Source organism: Oncorhynchus masou, chromosome 11 (genome assembly GCF_036934945.1).
Source record: "Oncorhynchus masou masou isolate Uvic2021 chromosome 11, UVic_Omas_1.1, whole genome shotgun sequence".
Classification (NCBI taxonomy): Eukaryota; Metazoa; Chordata; class Actinopteri; order Salmoniformes; family Salmonidae; genus Oncorhynchus; species Oncorhynchus masou.
This window is the reverse complement of record NC_088222.1, coordinates 39958731-39983551: the sequence shown is the minus strand read 5'-3', so window position 1 is coordinate 39983551 and position 24821 is coordinate 39958731. Positions and strand designations below refer to the sequence as shown.

Genomic DNA, 24821 nt, shown 5'->3' with positions numbered 1-24821 from the left:
TTGACTGAAAATATTTCTGCTTTTGTAGATTTCTTTCTGAAACCCATTGTGGTGTCACTCTCACCCTATTACGGGCAAGGCCATTAAGATTAAGGGCATCATGTTCCACAAAAAAATGTGCTATACCTGATCAAGTGTATTTGTGGTCTATGTTATGTAGGAAAAACAAAACGAGCTCTGAAAACAAGGATAGCAGAACACAGGAGTAATATCAGGACACCCGGTGAAACCCGGTGGCTGCGCATTTCATGGAGGCTCGTCACACCATTAGCTCTTTGAGACACATTGGCATCGAACATGTTAAGACTCCTAGCAGGGGGAGAGATACTGATCATTTATTATTGAGAAGAGAATTGTATTGGATATTGTATTTGTATTTGTGTACCATGTCTCCCAGAGGTCTGAACCAAGTTTGATATCAGACCATTTCTTACATGAATATGTCACTTTGATTGGTCTTGCCTTCCAGGTAACCCACTTGGTCATTTTGTAAATGTATATTATTTTCTGTAACTACGACATGTACCCATCTCATTGTTATTAAATTATTAGAGGTACGCAAATTGCTTTTGCACCCACCATGCGTCATGTCCGCAATGGTCATGTGAGGTGAAATGTGTATATTTTGGGATGTGAGCACTCAATTTGTTTGACCTGATGAAGATCCGTTTCGGATCGAAACGTTGTCAATAAATCAGTGAATTTGGAGCTTTAACAGTGTGCGGGCCTTCTTGTTCTTTAATAGTATTCTTTATTAGCCCAGCACCTATGTTTTTAAGGATGTGCTTATGATCACAAACTTTTCTATGCATGTTGAGTCTGCCAGAAAGTAGTTACGGCAGTCAGTCTACCCACAAAAACCCTTCCGTCCCCCTCCATTTACAAATGCATCCTGCCCCTTCGCAAACAGTCATTATCGAATTAGACAAATTGGCTGAATACTGTGTGCCCCCTTCTGCCCAAAGCCCTTCACACCTGGGGGGTTTGGGTCAGGGTGAAAAGTGCATCACCTTTTTCTAAATGTTGAGCTAATTACAAGGGTCAGACAAAAGGCAGTAATTGCTTTGGGAAAGTAGTATTGGAGGGGAATAGCTGTAGTTATTGTTTCGTCTACATGCAAGATTAGTTTACCAACATGTACAGGTGGTACCACAGATGACCTTTTAAGCCATCAAACCACAGAATGCCAAGACGAGGACAAAGGGGCCAGCCCCCTCCCCCATTTCAAATACATTATTTTACCCTTTGTTATTCTTTGACACCAGTCATGACAACATTTCAAGAGAGAGTTGACAACCACTGTTCTCTACCTTAACACAAAGCAGCACGAGGCACACACAGCCTGGATCTCCACCTGCATTGTCATTAGAGGGTTTATATATTGAGTGACAGAATTTGAGGCAACCATGTTCCACATGGCAACACCATATCAAAGTATTGGCCATATCAAAAACAATCAAAGTAGAACTTGTGCAGTACAATAAATCTTTGTCTGTAAGAACAAAGTCCTCGCCTAAAATAAAGCAACCAGAGTTGGTGGAACATAATATCTAATAGCTATTAGCTGGTGTGGCCTGCTGTTTGGATAATACTGCTTAAAGGGAAACCCCACTCAAAAGCTGTCACACCCTAATCTGTTTCACCTGTTCCTGTGATATTCTTTCTTTTCATTCATTTACATTTTTACAGGGACAGCGCACATTAATCAACGTTTCAGTAAAAGTGCTGGTTTTAGCCAGCCGGCTAATTTTCAACCGTAGTCCCTGGGCAAGCTATTAAACACATTGTTGATTGTCCAGGTGTCGCTTGTTTTCCCCAGTGTATTTAGCCCTGTGTTTTCTGTCTCTCTGTGCCAGTTTGTCTTGTATATTAGTCAAGTCAAGCAGTGCGTTTTTCCCGTTTCGCCTTTTGCTTTTCTCTTTTTGATAGCCTTCCCGGTTTTGACCCCTGCCTGACTCTGGACTATTTCCCCGCCTGCCTGCCCTTCGGTACCTTTTGGACTCTGAACTGGTTTTGACCTTTTTTACATGTCCACGACCATTCTCTTGCTTTACCCTATTGGATTAATGAATATTGTAAGACTCCAACCATCTGCCTCCTGTGTCTGCATCTGGGTCTCGCCGTGTATCATTAAAAAAAACTATATTTGGGGTATTTTGTTCATTAGTATTTTGTTTATTAGTACTAGCAGTCAAGTTTTTAAGATATTGTCAAGTATGCCGGCAGTCGAGTTTTTAAGATATTGGACTTAAAAAGCTCAGTGTCTCCGGCCATGTCATCATGATTATGCAAAATGCAGAGAGATCATTCAAGTTTCACCCTCTCTCTCACTCTCTCTCTGTCCATCTTACATGAGCACACTTCAGTTGCCATGGCAACCTTACAAACCACCGCAAATGATTGTATGGTTGCTTAGAGAGAGCAATAGAAGCAGGAGGAGAGAGGACTGTCTTCTCCTTATGTTCCAACAACAAGATGGGGAATTAGCCATGTCTGCAGCCCTGTGTTCATGTCTAACTGGAATATTCACAGTACCGTAGACACATATACTGTAGAATAGGATACAGAGAGCACTGCTCTAAATTATTACCTGTATAATCATTTGGTGTGTGCTTATATTTGTCCTATTTCAAACAAATGTGTATTATACACATTTCAGAATTGGAAATGTTATTTTTGCATATTCGAACTCTCCCTGGGCCACCCTCAGCAATTAGTGTTAAGTGATTTGCTGAAGGGAACATAAACAGATTTTTCACTTTGTCGGCTCGGGGATTCAAACTAGCAACCTTTCAGTTACTAGCCCAATACTCTAACCGCTAGGTTACATGTTGCCAGTAATGTGCAGTCAAGGTAGGCAGGGTAGGTGAAAATAAATGAAAAAGGAACTGTAATGAAAATAAATATACCTACCTCATGTCTCCCAGAGGTCTGAACCAAGAGTTTGATATCAGACCATTTCTTACATGAATATGTCACTTTGATTTGTCTTGCCTTCCAGGTAACCCACTTGGTCATTTTGTAAATGTATATTATTTTCTGTAACTACGACATGTACACATCTCATTGTTATTAAATTATTAGAGGTACGCAAATTGCTTTTGCACCCACCATGCGTCATGTTCGCAATGGTCATGTCAGGTGAAATGTGTATATTTTGGGATGTGAGCACTCAAGTTGTTTGACCTGATGAAGATCCGTTTCGGATCGAAACGTTGTCAATAAATCAGTGAATTTGGAGCTTTAACAGTGTGCGGGCCTTCTTGTTCTTTAATAATATTCTTTATTAGCCCAGCACCTATGTTTTTAAGGATGTGCTTATGACCACAAACTTTTCTATGCATGTTGAGTCTGCCAGAAAGTAGTTACGGCAGTCAGTCAACCCACAAAAACCCTTCCGTCCCCCTCCATTTACAAATGCAGCCAACCCCTTCTCAAACATTCATTATCGAATTAGACAAATTGGCTGAATACTGTGTGCCCCCTTCTGCCCAAAGCCCTTCACACCTGGGGGGTTTGGGTCAGGGTGAAAAGTGCATCAACTTTTTCTAAATGTTGAGCTAATTACAAGGGTCAGACAAAAGGCAGTAATTGCTTTGGGAAAGTAGTATTGGAGGGGAATAGCTGTAGTTATTGTTTCGTCTACATGCAAGATTAGTTTACCAACATGTACAGGTGGTACCACAGATGACCTTTTAAGCCATCAAACCATAGAATGCCAAGACGAGGACAAAGGGGCCAGCCCCCTCCCCCAATTCAAATACATTATTTTACCCTTTGTTATTCTTTGACACCAGTCATGACAACATTTCAAGAGAGAGTTGACAACCACTGTTCTCTACCTTAACACAAAGCAGCACGAGGCACACGCAGCCTGGATCTCCACCTGCATTGTCATTAGAGGGTTTATATATTGAGTGACAGAATTTGAGACAATGGCAACACCATATCAAAGTATTGGCCATATCAAAAACAATTAAAGTAGAACTTGTGCAGTACAATAAATCTTTGTCTGTAAGAACAAAGTCCTCGCCTAAAATAAAGCAACCACCCATGTGCAGAGTTGGTGGAACATAATATCTAATAGCTATTAGCTGGTGTGGCCTGCTGTTTGGATAATACTGCTTAAAGGGAAACCCCACTCAAAAGCTGTCACACCCTAATCTGTTTCACCTGTTCCTGTTCCTGTGTGTTTTTTTAAAACATTTTTACAGGGACAGCGCACATTAATCGTTTCAGTAAAAGTGCTGGTTTTAGCCTTTTATCAACAATTTTGCCTTGTTTTTTCTGCATGATAAAATTGTTTTCGGAACTAGTACAAATCAGTGGTGATCTGGTACAAAATGCTCATGGAGGCCAGGGGAAAGGCAACCTCGCCATGTGCTTTTCTTCCACCCTTCAAACTCCAAACTACCTTATACTGCCTACTAATGGACACATAAAAAGCAGCCAGAGAGCTTCACTGCCTTTCATATGAACATTTAGCAACCCATTTAGAGACTGGGTTGGTCTATGATGGAATTTTCAATAAATCTGACGCGCTCTTCCGTGTTCTGCAGAACAAAGTGATGGATATGAGTTTCTGCCTTACAGCTACACAATGAAAGCACTAGAACGGCAGCGACAAGATTTTGAGAGTTTCTATGAGCGATTTGAGCAGAAATGCAATGAACTGGGCCTGGCAGAAAGCAAAACTCATAGTAAACAGACGATCAGAGTAAATAGAGGGCGACTCTACTACAACATACTGGACAATATCAATGTTCAGCTGAGAGCCAGGTTTGAGCACTTTGGTGAACTTAATTTCCTTGGCTTAGTGGACTGAATTGTTTTTTAAACAATGTCACAAAAGTTCGACACAGCAAACGAGAGCCTGTAAAATATGCCAAGTACTTAGATTTTGTTTGCGTTAAGTCTGATCTTGTCGGATTGTACAGTAAAAATGTTTTGAGACAAATTGGACAGCTCCTCAGCTTTTTGTTCCAGTATGACCTGACAAAGACTATCCCCAAGGCAACAAAGTTATTGCAGCTGGTCCTCACTATATCCGCCACAACAGCATCCGTTGAGAGGTCATTTTCTGATATACAGTCGAAACCAGACCGATCAAGGACAACTCCCATCCCTTGCCATCATCTCCATCTCATCGAGACTGAGACACTTTTAACACTGAGGGCCAACAGGGAGCATTTTTACAGTTCCACCACTGATAGACGGTTGGACTTTGTTTACAAGTAAGTGCAAGTGTTTATTTACAGTAGCGCTGTAAACTAAATGGGTGTACCATTTAAACTGGCCGGTGAGTGTATATCTCAGTCAATAGAAAGTGCCTACCGGCCTGTTGTGTTGGTACCCGAGGTATAGTAAACCTGAGATATTAACCACTGGTATTGATTTGAGTGTTGAGAAAAGGGCAAAATGCAGCAAACCAGAAGCCTGCTTCTATATTGTATCTCTACACTCTTTATTTCCACATCATCAGTCCATCCACTTACGGAAGACTAATGTGAATGTTTGAAACAGTTGACTGTTTGACCGAATGACCGCTGAGACATTGAAGCCACACAATCCCATTCTAACGTTCTGTAACGTATTTACTATGGGTACAACAACATTTAACCAGAAACATCAACCAACCATAATCACAATAACCTGTCTGCTATTCCTATAACTCAGTGCTTGTGGCCATACATGTGCTTCCCATGTTTTCTGAGAAGGAGAGCAATGACAGAATAATGTTCACGGCTACATCAACACGACGTAAAAGCTATCAGGCCTCCTTGCTCCTCTGAGGAGCAATAGCCAATTGATTTTGTAGCTTCCATTGTATTGTTCACTGCTATAATCCATCATTATGTTATGAATGAACATATATTATGCAGCCAATGTTGCTTGCTGTGGTAATCTCTCAGAGAAACATAGACTGTAACAGATGTATGCTCATTGAACCGACTCGAAAATAGTTTAACCACCACTTCATCATGTATACAGCGTGACCACTGGCTCCTGTCAGATTAAGCACTTGATGTCTGCCAGGCGTGCCATCTGACTACACTGCTTGTGCTGCAGCTACGAATCTTGTCACTGCAAGCCACAAAGCTTAAAATATTTCTATCTGACTGGTTTATTCTGATACCAAATCTGACTATATTTGAACTATACATCTTTCTCTTTACTTTATTGGTATGCTAGATATACGGTATGCTAGGTACAGTATCAAAAATAAGAGTGAAAAATCAGCTGGGATGTCTAATGGCCTGCCGACTGCCACCCCAAAGTCAGCCAGCCAGTATAGCCATCCTCTCTTGGACATTTTAAACAGTTCAGAAACAATGAACTGCAGTATATTGGGAGCTAGATGATACACCAGAGCCAATCAGTCAACTCCTTAACACCATGGGTCCTCAAATAAGAGGGTGAACTTATTTATTAACAGCTGATAAGGAAGATTAGAATGATCAAGCAATTCTTGCTGCTTCCATTTCTAAATGATCTCATCATTTTCTGAGAAACCTTTTGTTGTAAACGCCAGCAGACTTGAGAGAAGGAAAATGTTCATTGCGAAAAGGTTCTATTTTTTAAGAGAGAAGATAATGCTCATTTTACAACCCACATAATTACATTGGTATTTTATTTCCATTTTATCATCAAAGTGCTGATATGATTTAAACCAACCTTGCGAAAATATCAAATAAAAAATGAAATTATTTATTGACATGATTCTTATACAGGAGGCAAAAGCTGAGCGATTTCCTCTAGATACTTGATGGGACAGCTGCAAAGTCAACATTGTGTCACGCCCTGACCATAGAGAGCCATTGTTTCTCTATGGTGTAATAGGTTAGGGCGTGACTCGGGGCTATTCTAGTTAATGATTTCTATGTTGTGTTCTAGTTTATTTTTTCGATGTTGATGTTTTGTATGATTCCCAATTAGACGCAGCTGGTAATCGTTGTCTCTAATTGGGGATCATATTTAAGTAGCTATTTTTCCCACCTGTGTTTGTGGGATATTATTTTGTGTTTGTGCATGTGCACCAAGTAGTCACGTTCCGTTGTTCGTTTATTTGATTTATTTTTGGCTAAAGTTTAACTTTGGAATAAATATGTGGAACTCAATATCCGCTACGCCTTGGTCCCGTTCTTACGACAACCGTGACAATTGGCTATATAGTATACAGTGCCCTGCACATCTCACGGAGCACCATAAAATCCATTATTAAAAAATTGAAAGAATATGGCAACACAACAAACCTGCCAAGAGAGGGCCACCCATGAAAACTCAAGGACAAGGAAAGGAGGGCATTAATCAGAGAGTCAACAAAGATACCAAAGATAACCCTGAAGGAGCTGCAAAGCTCCACAGCGGAGATTGGAGTATCTGTCCATAGGACCACTTTAACCCGTACACTCCACAGAGATGGGCTTTACAGAAGAGTGGCCAGAAAAAAAGCCATTGCTTAAAGAAAAACATAAGCAAACACGTTTGGTGTTCGCCAAAAGGCATGTGGGAGACTCCCCAAACATATGGAAGAAGGTACTTTGGTCAGATGAGACTAAAATGCTATGTCAGGTGCAAACCCAACACCTCTCATCACACCAAGAACACATTGGCAGGGACTGGGAAACTGGTCAGAATTGAAGGAATGATGGATGGTGCTAAATACAGGAAAATTCTTGAGGGGAACCTGTTTCAGTCTTCCAGGGATTTTGAGACTGGAATGGAGGTTCACCTTCCAGCAGGACAATGACCCTAAGCATACTGCTAAAGCAACACTCAGTGGTTTAAGGGGAAGCATTTAAATGTCTTGGAATGGCCTAGTCAAAGCCCAGACCTCAATCCAATTGAGAATCTGTGGTATGACTAAAAGATTGCTGGTAGGCATGTTACCACCAAAGTGGTAGGCATGTTGTGTAAATCAAATGATTCAACCCCCCAAAAAATGTTTTTACATTCAGTTGTAAGGCAACAAAATAGGAAAATTGCCAATGGGGGTGAATACTTTCGCAAGCCACTGTATCATAAAAATGTATGAACATGAATGTTTATATGGTTAGTAGTGTGGTTAATGTTAGGGTTAAGGTAAGGGTTAGGTTTAAAATCTGATTTTATGACTTTGTGGCTGTGCCATCAGAGCTGCCTCCAGTACATGAGTCATCCCAATATGCCAACCTGCTTTCAAAACAGCTTCGCTTATTTGACTAATTGACATGTATCTGCTCATATCGGCCACAAAGACAAGAAAGGAGGAAATTGGAAGACGGAGGAAAGGAATTGATTTGTTTGGCCTGTGCTCCAGAAACAAGCCAGAGAGCTAAAGGATGAGTCAAGAAGCTGGGGACAAATAACTCTCAGAGCAGTTTCCTAGCAGGATAATTTCTAGTTTAATCTTTGACCCAACCTTTAAATGGGCCTGTTTTGAATGGATCCATTCAAGCTCCCATTATCAAATGCCCTTTTTCTTAGGATTTTCCTTCTGTTCTACAAAAAAACAACAGTATCAGCCCAGAAATTGCAGTGCAATGATTTCTCACATTACAGCAAGGCCAGAAAAACTCTCACTGCAGCCTGTGCGATTTAAAATAGAAAGTTGCAGTCAGACCTTCCCTGGAACACAATAAAAAAATCGAATGTGATTTACAGACAAACAAGCACACTTCCTGCTTTGCATAATAATGTGCAACAAACAGACCTTACTCTTAGCTCAATTGTCTTACTCTTCAGCTCAAATCACACAAGCGCAGTTACACGCCATACAGTACGACACCCTACACCCTGCAACGCTTAGGTACCTTTAGAACCACTTTTCAGGGATGCCATCTACAGAAATACTGTTCCAGAAAAAATCTTGAATGCAAATGTCCTTAGTGTGTTAGCATTTTGTTGGCAAAAATGTTAAACAAGGCCCTGTGTTTTGAATGTGTGTGCACAGCCTCTGACAAGCTGCCAAATTCAATCGTGTCTATCCCTCTTCAGGGCTTCCCTGTTACAGTAGATCCCTGTGTGATGTGTTGCGTTGGAGCTGTGCAGTGAAAGGCCCTCTGTGCCTGATAGAGAGTGACTCACTCACAATAATGTTACCTCACTAACTCAACATGAGAATTCACAGGCCGAAGCACACGTGGAGACCTGCTTCTCACCCCATCAAGTCACTTAGCTGCTTTTCCGCTGCCTCTGAAAAGATAAAGTCACTCAGCCTTAGCAAATCCTCGCTGGAGCTCCTTTGAAACAGTTTAAATTTATGAAGTGTGTGTTTGTGTTTACTCTGTTTATTCTGACAACCATGTCTTGCTTCCAAGGTTTTGTTTTGTCTGAGTGAAAGTCAAGGAAACTCAAGGTAAACATAACCTTCAAAGAAAAATAAATTGAATTCCTCCCAACAACAGGAAAAAATGGTCTTCTAGCAAGATGCACAATACATCTGGTATCTGGACTGGAAATAATTAGTCTGGAATTCTGGAAAGGCATTGCACTTTATTTCAGTAACACACGGATGCCCTATTTGGGTACAGCAAGCACCATCCCCCGCTCTCTGCTTCTACAACCAGACTGCTGTGGTCAGAGTGAGGTCGTAAATTCCTAGGGAAGACCCTGCCTCATGGCCACACAGTATAGAGATAGAGTGAAGTTTCATAGAGAACAAAGGAATTTCTTCCACCTCACAGAACTTGAGGTCCGAACAAATTTCATGTGATTTTGGACTGTTCAATGAAGGAAACTCCAATTCCCTTTTGAGTTTAACTAAATCAGATGACCACCCATGAGCCCAGTTTGGGTCAGGCATCCTGGGACAGCCCTTTTCTGCAATTCCGAATAAAACCCAACTTTGAGAAATTCTCAGTAGACCATGTTTCTCTCAATCACGGGAGGACAAAGGTTGCAGACCATTGCTGAATCTTTGGACCATACCACGTGGTTAAACTCTTAGACTATTGATACCGACAGAATAAGAAAAAGTCTTTGATATTAATTACTAGTCTGCAGCTAGGAATTTGGTATCATTGAACGCGAAGAAGGACAACTCCCGAAACATGCATTCTACAACAACATTAATGAATGTCACTCTGAACTATCCCCTCTAACCACGACAGACAGAGACAGAGAGAGAGAGAGAGACAGAGAGAGAGAGAGAGAGAGAGAGAGAGTGCCATCAGAGCAGCAAGATTTGTGACCTGTTGCCACGAGAAAAGGGCAACCAGTGAAGAACACGCACCATTGTAAATACAACCCATATCTATGCTTATTTATTTTATCTTGTGTCCTTTACCATTTGCACATTGTAAAAACACTGTATATATATAATACGACATTTGTAATGTCTTTATTGTTTTGAAACTTCTGTATGTGTGATGTCTACTGTTAATTTTTATTGTTTATTTCACTTTATATATTATATACCTTACTTGCTTTGGCAATGTTAACACATGTTTCCCATGCCAATAAAGCCCCTTGAATTGAATTGAATTGAGAGAGAGAGAGAGAGAGAGAGAGAGAGAGAGGACGGAAACTCTCCAACAGAAACAAACTTTTCAACAGCGATTAAGACGACACACTGAACGTAAATATATATATTGATTGCAATTGTTCCCGAATGAGTGAGCGTTCATGTGTAAAGGATTAGCATTTCAATTGTTATAATTATTAACTCTGTAGTGACTTCTTAGTCGACTCCCACTACCCTTTTGTCTAACAATCCGCCATGCCGGTTTAGCCCACTAGGGCACATTCTTCTATCATTTCTTTTAACCATATTTACTTTGTTTGTTTATGCATTTCTGTGAATTACTTAGTTAGTAATAAATAAATGATTAAAGACAATTGATGTATGGTTGACTCATAGTGAAGACTGGGTTTGTGCAGATAACCAACAACATTTGGAATGAGACTAACGTGAGGTAAAGTAAATAATTAATTAATCAGAAGACTATGGATCAGATATGAAAATATCTGAAAGGTTATATTAGGAAATTATAACTTTGTAATCTGTATATTTTCCTTGGTGCCCGACTTCCTAGTTAATTACAGTTACATGATTACTCAGTTTGATCACGTAACACTAATTACAGAGAATCTTCAATTTAATTTAAGTCTTCAATTTAATGATAGTAAAGACACGGCACGGACATGCACTGAGGTCAAGCCAAATCAAATGCTGCAAAGCTAGACCAACCAACAAATAGCAATTTGAGGCAAGAAAAACATATTCACCTCACAATGAATACCTGTCTTGTGTGTATGTTTGTGTTAAATAGTTTGTGTGTGTAATAAGTGTATGTTTTTTCATATAAATGCCAAAGGAAAGAAATCTGTGCACTCTAACCTGTAACACCTGGCTGGCTGCACTGTGCCTCTTAGTTTTATTCCACACTGAACACTCTTTACTGCTTGTGTAATCAGGCAAAAGTGTCTGCAGACAGTGCTTACAATGGTCCATGTGGTTACACAACCAGGGATGCACCAGCCTTTTCCTATTGGTAATAACGTCGGATCTTTTTTGCATCTCCCGCACAATAAGCTTATTGTGCAGGTGATAACCTAACAAAAGGTTGTGTGGCAACCCCATGGTGCACATACAGGACCGGATTAATGCAGGGGTTTACTGGGGCTGAAGACCCTGGGGTCAGGCCCGTGGGGGGCCCAAGAGCCAGCAAAAAAAATTAAGAAATAAAACATATAGACAGCATATATTATACAGTATATACAGTATATATTGGATATGTAGTATATATATATATATATTTTTTTTTACTGCAACCACAAACCACAGGAGGATTCAGGAGCAGGCTCTCAAAGAGTATATACAGCCTGCTGCCGTTCTGGTAGATGGGTGGAGAGGAGGTAGGGAGCCCAAGTGGGTAACCGGGGGGCGCTGCCTTGATTTTTTAACTGATTAATAAATATAAAATAAATAAACTGCATAATAAATGTGATAAAAGTATATATTTTTTATATTTTTTTATTATTAATATAATTTTTTAACCAACTATAGAAGCTCGCTCTCAATGTTCAAAATACACCAGATAGCATAATTTAGCCACAGAGGATCAATAGTTTCTGAAAAATAACTGTGGATAAAATTATCACAAGCGTACAGGTAACTACCAGAATAAAGGAAACACCAACATAAAGTGTCTTAAAAGAGTGTTGGGCCACAATGAGCTGCCAGAACAGCAAGTGTACCTAAACCATGCCAGAAAAATGCACCTCACACACCATAACATAAACTTTGTATCCCTCATATACTCAAGTGTTTCCTTTATTTTGCCTACAGTCGGGAAGGCCCGCAATTTGGGCAGCATTCGTGCCAAATATACAGCTTGTTGCATTGTGGGAATAGACATATAATCCATAGAAGGGTTTTGGGGCCACTTACCCTGGTGTTAAAGTCATGGGTACACTAGCAACGGCTGCCAGTCCTGACTGTCTGGGAACTGCCATCAATGGAATATATTTCTATGGATGGTTGCAGCTGTATGTTTACCCTTTTCAAATTTCAAAATACCATCGCTGGAAAAACATAGTTTGGAAAGCAAAGGCCTACCTTTGAAAAGAGAAGAGTAATCTGTCTGTAGAACTAATATATTTCTCAACAACTCCCAATTTTTTTGCAAACAGCAGCACTGTTTTTCAAAGTAGCTCATCTTGAGATAGGCTATTGCCAAGAGCAGCGCATCGGCCATTACCATGAGTAATAGCCTATGGTTTCTGCTGTGTGTTGCTTCAATGGCCTGGGCTATTGTTTGTTAGACTTCAAGACCAGTTTGATCTCAGTTTTGTCAGAGTAGTCACTAATTCCGGTCATTTGTGTGGTATTAAAAAAGATTCAGCTAATGTCTTCTGTCATATAAATGACATAGAATTGCGTGAAATGCGTTTTTTAAAAGGCACATTTTTGGGGGGAAGACCCTGCTAACAAATGTTCCACATGTGTGGAAATCCTACAAATGCCTCTGCTCAACTGTAGCCTATGCCACATCGCAAATATTATTATGGCTTTATTATAAAAGTTGTTCTTCTTCAACAGGGAATTTACTATATAAAAAAAGCCCCAGGCCTATGATTTCATAATCTGGCCCTGTGCACATAAGGGCTGAATCTAGATTATTTTAATTATATCACATTGTCTGTTTTCCCTCATGCCTTTCAATGACTCCCTCTCAAACCTCAGTGGAAAACAAGGTAAGAAGAAAAGGAGAGGAGACAAGTACACATGAATTCATTATTATAATAAGAGATGAAACATCCTTGTTCACTTCTGCATAATCCATGAACTACTAATGCAAATCAGTGGTAACATATGACTGGACGATGAGCATGGTCTTTGCTACTGTATAAAATTACTAGAATTATTGTCATAGCTAATACAACACCCACACACAAATTAAATATATATTATCAAACTGCAGAAAAGTTTCAGTTTAACTAGGTGAAATCTGCTAATAAGGAAACAAAGTTAAAGAAAAAATGGTTAATTAAACCTGTAATTTATATGTTTGATGCTGCTTACCTGTAGCCTCCACCATGCCCTCCAGAATGACCACGATCTCCAGGTCCTCTTTGTCCAGGTGGGCCTGGGAGATCTCCCAGAAGGGGCTGTTCTGGTTGATCTCATGACAGATGATGAGCGGGGACACCAGGAAGAGCCTGTCGTCCCCTGTGTCATAACCCACATTCATGTCTGTCTGGTTGAGGGGTATGAACTCCCCTTCCTTGGTCTGCTTGGACTTGATCAGCTTGGCCCTGATGGAGGCCTCCACAATGTGCGAGTTCCGAAGGTCCCCCACCCTGAACATCAGGCACAGCCGGCCATCCCTCATGGAGATGACAGTGTTGGTAGAGAATACCAACGTCTCCGCCCGCTTCTTGGGCTGCGAGATCTTAACAAACATGCAGCCCACCATGAAGGCATTAACTATGGACCCCAGCACCGACTGAATCAACAGCAAAAGGATCCCCTCTGGGCATTGGTCTGTTATAACCCTATAGCCATACCCTATGGTGGTCTCTGTCTCTATGGAGAAGAGAAAGGCTGAGACAAACCCATTGAGGTTATTGACACAGGGAGTCCACTGGTTGTCCCCTATGTGTTCCAGGTCACCACGAACATAGGCGATGAGCCACCACGCGAAGCCGAATAAAAGCCACGTCACTGTGTACACCAAGACAAAGATGAAGAGGTTGAACCTCCACTTGAGGTCCACCAGTGTGGTGAAGATATCCGTTAGGTACCGATAGGTCTCCTGGACGTTGCCATGGTGGACATTACACTTGCCGTCCTTACGGACGTACCGCTGAATCTTCCTCTTTGCTCGCACCTGGTCCCCCAGCTGCTTGGGCAGGTCCTCACAGGCTTGCTTGGGGAGCTTGGCCTTTCGGATGGTGATTGCCGGACTCTCCACATCCTGCTCCATTGGGGCTTTAGAAGGAGTCAAACCTACAGGGAGAGAGAGAAGACAACAAAACAAAAAGGGCAGGTTAGATTGCTGTTCAGCTATTGTACTGCACAACCCTACTGGGCACGAACAGGTTGAATCAATGTTGTTTCCATGTGATTTGTCAACCTATTGTGACGTAGAATCTATGTGAAAAATAATCCTGTGGTTGAAATTTTAACCACAGGATTTATTTATTTTAATTTTTTATTTCACCTTTATTTAACCAGGTAGGCTAGTTGAGAACAAGTTCTCATTTGCAACTGCGACCTGGCCAAGATAAAGCATAGCAACACATACACATACAACAACACAGCGTTACACATGGAATAAACAAAACATACAGTCAATAATACAGTAGAAAAAAGATAACAAAAAGTCTATATACAGTGAGTGCAAATGAGGTAAGGAGGTAAGGCAATAAATAGGCCATGGTGGCCAAGTAATTATAATATAGCAATTAAACACTGGAATGGTAGATGTGCAGAAGATGACTGTGCAAGTAGAGATACTGGGGTGCTAAGGAGCAAGATAAATAAATAAATACAATAAGGGGCTGAGGTAGATAGATGGGCTGTTTACAGATGGGCTATGTACAGGTGCAGTGATCTGTGAGCTGCTCTGACAGCTGGCGCTTAAAGCTAGTGAGGGAGGTATGAGTCTCCAGCTTCAGTCATTTTTGCATTTTGTTCCAGTGATTGGCAGCAGAGAACTGGAAGGAAAGGCGACCAAAGGAGGAATTGGCTTTGGGGGTGACCAGTGAGATATCCCTGCTGGAGCGTGTGCTACGAGTGGGTGCTGCTATGGTGAGCTGAGATATGACGGGGCTTTACCTAGCAGAGACTTGTAGATAACCTGTAGCCAGTGGGTTTGGCGACGAGTATGAAGCGAGGGCCAACCAACGAGAGTATACAGGTCGCAGTGGTGGGTAGTGTATGGGGCTTTGGTGACAAAACAGATGGCACTGTGATAGACTGCATACAATTTGTTGAGTAGAGTGTTGGAGGCTATTTTATAGATGGCATCGCCAAAGTCGAGAATCGGTAGGATGGTCAGTTTTACGTGGGTATGTTTGGCAGCATGAGTGATTGATGCTCTGTTGCTATATAGGAAGCCGATTCTAGAGTTAATTTTGGATTGGAGATGCTTAATGTGAGTCTGGAAGGAGAGTTTACAGTCTAACCAGACACCTAGGTATTTGTAGTTGTCCACGTATTCTAAGTCAGAGCCGGACGGGCAGGCAGGTGCGGGCAGTGATCGATTGAATAGCATGCATTTAGTTTTACTTGCATTTAAGAGCAGTTGGAGGCCACGGAAGGAGAGTTGTATGGCATTGAAGCTCGCCTGGAGGTTAGTTAACACAGTGTCCAAAGAGGGGCCAGAAGTATACAGAATGGTGTCGTCTACGTAGAGGTAGATCAGAGAATCACCAGCAACAAGAACGACATCATTGATGTATACAGTGAAGAGAGTCAGCCCAAGATTTGAACCCTGTGGCACCCCCATAGAGACTGCCAGAGGTCCGGACAACAGGCCCTCTGATTTGACACACTGAACTCTATCAGAGAAGTAGTGGTAAACCAGGCGAGGCAATCATGTGAAACCAAAGCTGTCGAGTCTGCCAATAAGAATGAGGTGATTGACAGAGTCGAAAGCCTTGGCCAGGTCGATGAATACGGCTGCACAGTAATGTTTTCCCCCATCCTTCTCTCCTCCCGTGTATGACAGTTTTTTCCTACCTCACTCATGAAACCTTTTGCCTATTCCCTGCCTGTACTGTTGCCATTTTTGGACCTACCGTGTATGACCTTCTGCCTGCCCCTGGGCCCAGCTACCCGCCTCCTCCTATGTTTCCTTTCATTAAACACCTGCTGCGCTCTGCGCTTGAAACCAGCCCGTTGTCTCCCCCGTGTTCATTACACTCATACAGTTGAAGTCAGAAGTTTACATACACTGAGGTTGTAGTCATTAAAACCATTTTATAAACCACTCCACAAATGTCTTGTTAACAAACTATAGTTTTGGTAAGTCGGTTAGGACATCTACTATGTGCATGACACAAGTAATTTTTACAACAATTGTTTACAGACAGAGTATTTCACTTATAATTCACTGTATCACAATCCCAGTGGGTCAGAAGTTTACAAACACTAAGTTGACTGTGCCTTTAAACAGCTCGGAAAAATCCAGAAAATTATGTCATGGCTTTAGAAGCTTCTGATAGGCTAATTGACATCATTTGAGTCAATTGGAGGTGTGTACCTGTGGATGAATGTCAAGGCCTACCTTCAAACTCAGTGCCTCTTTGCTTGACATCATGGGAAAATCAAAAGAAATCAGCCAGTAGTTCAGAAAATAAATTGTAGACCTCCACAAGTCTGGTTCATCCTTGGGAGCAATTTCCAAACGCCTGAAGGTACCACGTTCATCTGTACAAACAATAGTACGCAAGTATAAACACCATGGGACCATGCATGTGTCATAAAGCTCAGGAAGGAGACGCGTTCTGTCTCCTAGAGATGAACGTACTTTGGTGCGAAAAGTGCAAATCAATCCCAGAACAACAGCAAATAACTTTGTGAAGATGCCGGAGGAAACAGGTACAAAAGTATATATAGCCACAGTAAAACGAGTCCTATATCAACATAACCTGAAAGGCCGCTTAGCATGGAAGAAGCCACTGCTCCAAAACCGCCATAAAAAAGCCAACTGCACATGGGGACAAAGATCACACTTTTTGGAGAAATGTCCTCTGGTCTGATGAAACAAAAATTAAACTGTTTGGCCATAATGACCATCGCTATGTTTGGAGGAAAAAGGGGGACACATGGGGACAAGCTGAAGAACACCATCCCAACCATGAAGCACGGGGTGGCAGCATCATGTTGTGTGGGAGCTTTGCTGCAGGATGGACTGGTGCACTTCACAAAATAGATGGCATCATGAGGGAGGACAATTATGTGGATATATTGAAGCAACATTTCAAGACATCAGTTAAAGCTTGGTCGCAAATGGGTCTTCCAAATGGACAATAACCACAAGCATACGTCCAAAGTCATGGCAAATGGCTTAAGGACAACAGAGTCATAAGTATTAGAGTGGCCATAACAAAGCCCTGACTTCAATCCTATAGAAATATTGTGGGCGGAACTGAAAAAGTGTTTATGAGCAAGGAGGCCTACAAACATGACTCAGTTACACCAGTTCTGTCAGGAGGAATGGGCCAAAATTCACCCAATTTATTGTGGGAAGCATGTGGAAGGCTACCCGAAACGTTTGACCCAAATTAAACAATTTAAAGGCAACGTTACCAAATACTAATTGAGCGTATGTAAACTTCTGACCCACTGGGAATGTGATGAAATAAATAAAAGCTGAAATAAATCATTCTATCTACTATTATTCTGACATTTCACACTCTTAAATAAAGTGGTGATCCTAACTGACCTAAAACAGGGATTAGGATTAAATGTCAGGCATTGTGAAAAACTGAGTTTAAATGTATTTGGCTAAGGTGTATATAAACCTCCGCCTTCAACTGTATTTGATCAATAATGATATTTAGGGCTATATAACATTTGTCATCAAGAGATATATATTTTTTAATTCAACTCGGAATTCAACAAAAAATAAACAATTTAACAGGGTTTCAAGCTCTGGTGTATTTCAAACGTAATGATATTGAGTGATACTGAATTGTGTTTGATTCCAACGCAACCAAATATCCTACATTTACCAGGAGATGTATCTTCTGCTTCGATAGTTCCATCTGTGCCACTGACTTAGTCTGGATTTAATTTCAGTGTGTCAACAAATTAATTGATATGTTGGATTAACGTCTCCATCTCAAACAAAAATCTCATGTAAAGAATAAGACTAAATCTAATAAACCTTTATTTAAAGTGCATTTTTTCTATGCTTGTTTATTTTTTATTGTGTTTGTGTTTTTGCTTGCTTATATATTTTGTACGTTAATCTTTTACTGCAGTGGTCTAAATCAGGGTCACTGTAACGTGTGCGCTGGGAGTCAGGAAGCAAGTTCAGGGAGTGAATAATTTTACAAATAAATTAAACATAATACAAAACAAGAAACACAAACAATTTACAGACAGGAAACTCACACAGAAACAATAACGCCTGGGGAAGGAACCAAAGGGAGTGACATATATAGGGAAGGTAATCAGGGAGGTGATGGAGTCCAGGTGAGTGTGATGACGTGCTGGTGCGCATAAGGATGGTGACAGGTGTGCGCCATAATGAGCAGCCTGGTGACCTAGAGGCCAGAGAGGGTGTATACGTGACAGTCACAAAAAGTGTTTATTGGTAGTCAAACAAATCGACTTTGAAATAAAAGAATACACCTCACACACATGGCTATGGGCTTACAAAAATAATACATGGCATATATAGCGTGGATATGATTTACATGTTGAGTTTGCATCCCAATATTACACTCTATATACATCACTGAAATATAACCAAACCGTTTGACATAGAAACACTGGATTTTTGGCGGGTTATGAAATTATGAAAAATATGAATAACATTTCACCCATGAGGCCACTACAGGGCAATTTGGTAATTTGACTGCAGGAAACATCTATCTACAGTGCCTTCAGAAAGTATTCATACCCATTGACTTATTCCACATTTTGTTGTGTTACAGCCCCAAAACAATTCCACCGATATACACACAATACCCCATAATGACAAAGGAAAAACATGTTTTTAGAAGTTCAACAGGACAATGACCTAACACACCTCCAGGCTGTGTAAGGGCTATTTGACCAAGAAGGAGAGTGATGGGGTGCTGCATCAGATGACCTGGCCTCCACAATCACCCAACCATAACTCAATTAAGAATGTTTGGAATGAGTTGGACCGCAGATTGAAGGAAAAGCAGCCAACAAGTGCTCAGCATATGTGGGAACTCCTTCAAGACTGTTGGAAAAGCATTCTAGGTGAAGCTGGTTGAGATAATTCCAAGAGTGTGCAAAGCTGTCATCAAGTCAAAGGGTGGATACTTTGAAGAATCTCACATATATTTAAATTTGTTTAACACTTTTTTGGTTATTACATGATTCCATATGTGTTATTTCATAGTTTTAATGTCTTCAGTATTATTCTACAATGTAGAAAAAATAAAAATATAGAAAAACCCTTGCATGAGTAGGTGTGTCCAAATGTTTGACTGGTACTTGAGCTCAGGTGCATCCAATTTCCTTTGCTCATCCTTGAGACGTCACTAACAACTGTGGAAATTTTAATTATCTTGGGAAGGGTATAACACAATTTCTAGAGTGTTGAAAGTTTCCAAGAATACATTGGTCTCCATCATTGGGGAAGAAAAGAAAATGGATCTACCCAGACATTGACTAGAGCTGGCTGTCCGACCAAACTGAGCAACAGGGAGGCCATAGGAGAATCTGCTAGAAGGTCTATACAGCACTTCACCAATCTGGGCTTCATGTGAGAGTGGCCAGATGGATACCACTCCTAAGAAAAAGTCACATGACAGCACACCTGGAGTTTGCAAAAGGGTATTGTGAATAACTCTGAGAGCATAAGGCAAAAGAGTCTATGGTCTGATGAGACAAAAATATATCTATTTGGTCTGAATGCAAATTGCTTTGTCTGGAGAAAAGGTACAGGTACAGCTCATCCATCATCTGTCTAAAACATGGTGGTGGCATCATCATGCTATGGGTATGCTTTTCAGCAGCAGGGACTGGGAGACCAGTAAAGATGAGAGGGAATAATGAATGAAGCCAAATACAGAAAATCCTTAACCTCTTTGGGGTAGGGGGCAGTATTGGGAATTTTGGATGAAAAGCGTGCCCAAATTAAGCTGCCTGCTACTCAGCCATAAAAGCTAGAATATGCATATAATTAGTTGTTCTGGATAGAAAACACGGAAGTTTCTGAAACTGTTTGAATGATGTCTGTGAGTATAACAGAACTCATATGGCAGGCAAAAACCTGAGAAAAAATCCAACCAGGAAGTGGGAAATCTGAGGTTTGTAGTTTTTGAACTCAGCCCCTATCAAATACACAGTGGGATATTGGTAATTTTGCGCTTCCTATGGCTTCCACTAGATGTCACCAGTCTTTAGAAACTTGTTTGTTGCTTCTACTCTAAAGGAGGGGCTCATAAGAGCTCTTTGAGTGAGTGGTCTGGCAGAGTGCCACAAGCTCAGTCTCGCTCGCTCACGTGAAAGGTAGCTACGTTCCACTTCATTTCTGAAGTCAAAGGAATTGTCCGGTTGGAACATTATTGAAGATGTATGTTAAAAACATCCTAAAGATTGATTCTATACATCGTTTGACGTGTTTCTACTAACTGTAACAGAGCTTTTTTTAGTTTTCGTCTGAAACTAGTGAACGCGCTTTATGAATGTGGATTACTGGACTGAACGCGCTAACAAAAGGAGCTATTTTGACAAAAATGATGGACATTATCGAACAAAACAAACATTTATTGTGGAACTGGGATTCCTGGGAGTGCATTCTGATGAAGATCATCAAAGGTAAGTGAATATTTATAATGCTATTCTGACTAATGTTGACTCCACAACATGGCGGATATATGTATAGGCTCTGAGCGCTCTACTCAGATTATAGCATGGTGTGCTTTTTCGGTAAAGTTTTTTTGAAATCTGACACAACGGTTGCATTAACTTCTTGCGTCGAGCAATCCCGGATCCGGGATCCTATTTATAGCCTCAAGCTCATTAGCATAACGCAACGTTAACTATTCATGAAAATCGCAAAATGAAATGAAATAAATATATTTGCTCTCAAGCTTATACTTTTGTTAACAACACTGTCTTCTCAGATTTTCAAAATATGCTTTTCAACCATAGCTAAACAAGCATTTGTGTAAGAGTATTGATAGCTAGCATAGCTATAAGCCTAGAATTCAGCCAGCAACATTTTCACAAAAACAAGAATATCATTCAAATAAAATAATTTACCTTTGAAGAACTTCAGATGTTTTCAATGAGGAGACTCTCAGTTAGATAGCAAATGTTCAGTTTTTCAAAAAAATATTATTTGTGTAGGACAAATCGCTCCGTTTTGTTCACGTTTGGCTATGAAAAAAACCTGTATCCAGTTATAGCCTGAAGCTCATTAGCATAATGTAACGTTAACTATTTATGAAAATCGCAAATGAAATGAAATGAATGTGCTAGTTCTCAAGCTTAGCCTTTTCTTAACAACACTGTCATCTCAGATTTTCAAAATATGCTTTTGAACCATAGCAGAACAAGCATTTGTATAAGAGTATTGATAGCTAGCGTAGCATTTAGCGTAGCATTTAGCGGGCAACATTTGCACAAAAACCAGAAAAGGATTCAAATAAAATCATTTACCTTTGAAGAGCTTCGGATGTTTTCAATGAGGAGACTCAGTTACATAGCAAATGTTCAGTTTTTCCTGAAAGATTCTTTGTGTAGGAGAAATCGCTCGGTTTTGTACATCACGTTTGGGTACCAAAAAAAAACGAAAATTCAGTCATCAAAACGGCGAACTGTTTTCCAAATTAACTCCATAATATCGACTGAAACACGGCAAACGCTGTTTAGAATCAATCCTCAATGTGTTTTTCACATATCTCTTCATTGATATATCGTTCGTGGTAGTCTACTTTCTCCGGTGAATCGCTTGGAAAAAGACGTGCAGTTGAAGATGACGCACCAATTTCGATGGAGGACACCGGGCGGAAACCTGGCAAATGTAGTCTCTTATGGTCAATCTTCCAATAATATGCCTACAAATACGTCACAATGCTGCAGACACCTTGGGGAAACGATAGATCGGGCAGGCTCATTCCTTGCGCATTCACAGCCATATAAGGAGACAATGAAAAACAGAGCCTCAAAAATCCTGCTCATTTCCTGGGTTGAAGTTTCATCTTAGTTTCGCCTGTAGCATCAGTTCTGGGGCACTCACAGACAATATCTTTGCAGTTTTGGAAACGTCAGAGTGTCCTCTTTCCAAAGCTGTCAATTATATGTATAGTCGGGCATCTTTTTGTGACAAAATATTGCTCTTAAAACGAGCACGTTTTTTGATCCAATAATGAAATAGCGCCCCCATAGATGTAACAGGTTAAGGAAAAGTTTATCTAAAATTCCATGCATAACACTTGTATCTTTTATCAATGTTTATTATGAGTATTTCTGTCAAATTGATGTGGCTCTCTGCAAAATCACAGGATGTTTTGGCACTACTGAACGTAACGCGCCAATGTAAACTCAGATTTTTAGATATAAATATGAACTTTACCGAACAAAACATACATGTATTGTGTAACATGAAGTCCTATGAGTGCCATCTGATGAAGATCATCAAAGGTTAGTGATTAATTATATCTATATTTCTGCTTTTTGTGACTCCTCTCTATGGTTGGAAAATGGCTGAATGCTTTCTGTGACTAGTTGATGACTTAAGCATTTTTGAAATCGGACAATGTGGTTGGATTAACGAGAAATGTATCTATAAAATGGTGTAAAATATTTCTGTTGTTTTGAATTTGGCGCCCTGCAGTTTCACTGGCTGTTGAGAGGTGGGACGCTCACGTCCCGAATGGTCCCAGAGAGGTTAATGAGAACCTGCTTCAGAGTGCAAACGACCTCAGAATGGGGCGAAGATTTACGTTCCAACAGGACAATGACCCCAAGCATACAGCCAAAGCAATGCTAGAATGCTGGAATGTGAAAGTCTTTGAGTGGACCAGCCAAAACCCAGAATTGAATCCCATTGAAAATCTGTGAAAAGACTTTCACTGTTCACCGCCACTCCCCATCCACACTGAACAAAAATCTAAATGCAACATGTAAAGCATTGGTCCCATATTTCTTGAGCTGAAGTAAAAGATCTCCGAAATGTTCCATACGCACAAAAAGTTTATTTTTCTAAATATGTGTGCACATTTGTGTCACGCCCTGATCTGTTTCATCTGTCATTGTGCTTGTCTCCACCCTCCAGGTGTCGCCCATCTTCCCCATTATTCCCTGGGTACTTATACCTGTGTTCTCTGTCTGTTGCCAGTTTGTCTTGTTTGTCAAGTCAACCAGCGTTTTGTCTCAGCTCCTGCTTTTCCCCAGTCTCTCTTTTTCTTGCCCTCCTGGTTTTGACCCTTGCCTGTTCTAACTCTGAGCTCGCCTGCCTGACCTCTCTGCCTACCACTGACCCTGAGCCTGCGGTCCTGTACAGTTGCCCACAACTCTGGATTCTCGACCCCTGCCTGCCTTAACCTGTCATTTGCCTGCCCCTGTTGCTATCTGTATTTGTCTGTATTTGGGTCTTAATAATAATAATCCCTGTTTGTGAGCATTTCTCCTTTGTCAAGATAATCCATCCACCTGACAGGTATGGCATATCGAGAAGCTGATTAAACGGCATGCTCATTACACGGGTGCACCTTGAGCTGGGGACAATAAAATAGCACTCTAAAATATCTTGTCGCCTCCTGGGTGGCGGAGTGGTCTAAGGCACCAGAGATTCTGGGTCCGAGGCCAGGCTCTGTCGCCGCTGGCCGCGCTCGCATAGGTCCATGACGCACAGTTGGCCCAGCGTCATCCGGGTTAGGGAGGGTTTGGCCGGCAGGGATATCCTTGTCTCATCGCGCTCTAGCGACTCCTGTGGTGGGCCGGGCGCAGTGCACACTGACCAGGTCGCCAGATGTACGGTGTTTCCTCTGACACATTGGTGCGGCTGGCTTCTGGGTTGGATGTGTGTTGTGTCAAAAAGCAGTGTGTCTATGTTGGGTTGTGTTTTGGAGGACGCATTGTTCTCGACCTTCACCTCTCCCGAGTCTGTACGGGAGTTGCAGCGATGAGACAAGACTGTAACTACTACCAATTGGATACCATGAAATTGGAGAGAAAAAAGGGGTAAAAAAATAAATAATAATAAAATCAAAAATCAAATGTTTTGTCACACAACATAATGCTACAGATGTCTCAAGTTTTAAGGGAGCTTGCAATTGGTTGGCTGACTGCAAGAATGTCCACCAGAGCTGTTGCCAGAGAAATTAATGTTAATTTCTCTACCATAAGCCGCCTCCAACGTAGTTTTAGAGTATTTGGCAGTATGTCCAACCAGCCTCACAACCGCAGACCACGTGTGAACACGCCAGTCCAGGACCTCCACATCCAGCCTCTTCACCTGCGGGATCATCTGAGACCAGACACCCGAACAGCTGATGAAACTGTGGGTTTGCACAACAGAAGAATTTCTGCACCAGGCAGATTACGTATATGTCGTTGTGTGGGCTAGCGGTTTTCTGATGTCAACATTGTGAACAGTGCCCCATGGTGGCGGTGGGGTTATAGTATGGGCAGGCATAAGCTGCGGATAATGAACACAATTTCACTTTATCGA

At 41.1% G+C, this 24821-nt stretch overlaps 1 protein-coding gene across 1 annotated transcript in view; it reads right to left on the bottom strand.

The window, feature by feature from the left end:
• LOC135548690 (G protein-activated inward rectifier potassium channel 2-like) overlaps positions 1-24821 on the bottom strand; it is a 114614-nt gene that overhangs the window by 9220 nt on the left and 80573 nt on the right. The window contains exon 2 of the mRNA XM_064978527.1: positions 13508-14434. Within this exon, the coding sequence (XP_064834599.1) occupies positions 13508-14434 (927 nt within the window). The remainder of the gene's footprint in view (positions 1-13507; positions 14435-24821) is intronic.